The 2,622-nt window shown below is 31.9% G+C and overlaps 1 protein-coding gene across 1 annotated transcript; it reads left to right on the top strand.

Annotated features, from left to right (window-relative positions):
* The first annotated feature begins 771 nt into the window (after positions 1-771).
* LOC138892775 (uncharacterized) lies at positions 772-1,629 on the top strand. The gene has a single exon (XM_070176512.1). It carries the CDS (start codon positions 772-774, stop codon positions 1,627-1,629), a length of 858 nt encoding a protein of 285 aa, XP_070032613.1.
* The last annotated feature ends 993 nt before the right edge of the window (positions 1,630-2,622 follow it).

The following is a 2,622-nucleotide window of genomic DNA, read 5'->3' as shown; positions in this document are numbered from 1 at the left end:
TATAATGGATATATGATTCTATTAACATATAGTCCAAGCTATACTCCGGTTTTTTTAAACATGGTTTAAATATTTATCTCAGCTGCATGTGCTGATTTTTTCCCATTTTTAAGAACTTTCTCAAGCGCTAATTTATTTAGAGTTTTCCTACACTATTATTAATTCTCCTCTTGCTCTTCTAGATCATTGTCATGTGAAAAGTTACTACTAGTATACGTAACAAAGTATCTTAATTCGAAATTAAGTTTAACTGCATAGCAATTGAGTTAACATAAATTTGTAAGTTCACGCATGTTAGCGTATGTGCAAATTTCCATTTTCTTATTTAATTCTTGTACTAATTTTATAAGAATTTAATTTATGTATATTGACAGTGTAAATATTTTTTCATTATCGATGCATTTTAGTCAATTATACCATACATATTTACTGCATTTTTACGTTACTGTATTATGATTGTTGTACGATGTTATTTGTTATTAATTTATTATAGATAATCCCAATATGATGGTAAAAAAAAATTATACAAACATAAGTTAAATTCTTTTTCTAAAATAGTGATAGTTTAAACAGCTCATATGTCCCACTAATAAACAAGTTTGCCAAAGAATTACAAGCCCCCAAAAGGTCTTACCTTTGTCAATTGCTCCTCTTAGTATATATATATAAACATTGATTATCTTTCAATTTCAACAAGTTATCAAATAGTACAACCTAGTACGACCTCTCCCCCCACCTCTCTGTATAGATCTTGAATCAAGAAAACCCAATATGCAGCTGGTTCAAGATTATATTGAAGAATCAACAGCGGATAACGTTGAGCCAAGATTAATGCAGGGAATGGAAGGTGAAGTAGATGAAGATACACTTTCTTTATGTGATTTGCCCATTTACAGTAGTTTTGACTCTGCAGAAGTCGAGGAGGAGTTTAATAGTGAATCACAAAGCTCAAATACAGTTTCATCTGATTACTTTGAGTTCTTTAGTGAAGAATTGATGACCAAGAATACTCAGCTTCCTGAAAACATCATTTTCTGTGGAAAACTCATTCCTTCCAGAAAACCAAATATCTCAGAAAACCCCCTCCAAAATCTTGCCAAAAGCCGACCAAAAAAGCACAAAAAGTGGTACTACCATTTTCAGTGTATCATCTCTCTTCCATTTTACAAAAGAAACAGCAGTTCAAGAAAAAGAGATAATGGTGGCTCTTATAATTCTGGTTCATTATCCATAAAAGAGGAGGAAGAAGTGACAACCGACGAAATTAGCAGTGATCAAATATCCATAATCCCATCACCATTACCATCATCTTTATCATCATCTTCATCAGGGAGGAAATCAAGATGGTACTTATTCTTGTTTGGAATAACAAAACTTCCCACTCATAAGATGGATTTAAGTGACCTAAGGAATAGGACAAGTCGTCGTCAAATTCAATCATCCATTTCCTCTTCATCTTCGTCGTCGTCTGTCACATCGACAACGTCATCTTTACAACTCACAAAAAATGGTGATGAAAATGATGGAGGAAGGGATTTTTGGTGGGTGGTTAGGGCGTTGAGTTGTGGCGGCAGCCACCATGCACAGGCAATGGTTAATGCATCTATTGGTTGCTTTAACATAACATGACTAAAATGTGACTATTATTTGAGTGTTGCATGGCACGTTGAGTTTGACTAGGCCTTAGGCTGCTCAATTTATTAATCTTGAATTATTAGTAGTAGGTACATAATTCCATTCTTGTTGTATTATCTTGTTTTGTCCTGCCAAAAATTAAGGCAATTGTCGTTTTCATTGCTGGTTTTGTCATTTTTCAGAAGTGTTGGATTAGTTGGTTAGTTCACAATATGATACTCAATAAAGTTGATGAATTTTCTTCTTCTTTTTTATTTTCTTCTCAGTGTGGAGTCTAACGAGTTTCTTTTATTGTTATTGCATAATTAGTTTTACCAAAAAAAATGAAAAATATTTATGATTATCATCTTTTTTTGTTCATCTCTTTAATTTTCTCGTGGGAGTACAGATGTCAATAGATTTTACTTTAATATGGACATGCCGTCTCATATTGCACATTTAATCAGTGCTATTTAATATGGTAATTTAAGTTCGTTCCCAATCTCATTTACCTGACAAGTTACTCTCTAGCTCACTTCTAAATTTAATTCATTAAAACAAAATTTGATGATTGATATTTGTGACATTGACTTCGGCCTCATTCTATGGTAATTGAGTGCTAAGCTATCTTTTCAAATAGATTTCGGCAAAAGGTTTAATATCTCTTGTTGTTTGTTATAACGCTCTAATTCAGAATAAATAAAAGATTACAATTGATTAGGGGGTCCATATTATATAGTCTATGTTGTGTTATAAATAGATGAATTGTATTATATGGCTCTCATAAGTTATTAATTGTCAATTTTTCTTTTCCAGAATTGTCGAGTCTTTTGATGATTCAGTAAAGTTCTGTAGCAAAATATTTAATGTGGGAATATCTTTAAGATTTCTTCATAACTGCTCCAATTGGTATAATGTGTCTGTTTATCGAAGTATAAGAACAAACGATATTCGTTGTCAAATACCTCTTGCATAACATAACATTTCGTAACTATTCCAAAAATAAAA

The sequence above is a fragment of the Nicotiana tomentosiformis genome, chromosome 5, assembly GCF_000390325.3.
Source record: "Nicotiana tomentosiformis chromosome 5, ASM39032v3, whole genome shotgun sequence".
NCBI classification, from domain to species: Eukaryota; Viridiplantae; Streptophyta; class Magnoliopsida; order Solanales; family Solanaceae; genus Nicotiana; species Nicotiana tomentosiformis.
This window is presented reverse-complemented; position numbering and strand designations above follow the sequence as displayed.

Coding starts and splice junctions, on each gene's coding strand:
- LOC138892775 (XM_070176512.1), top strand. CDS start 772: ATGCAGCTGGTTCAAGATTATATTGAAGAATCAACAGCGGATAACGTT.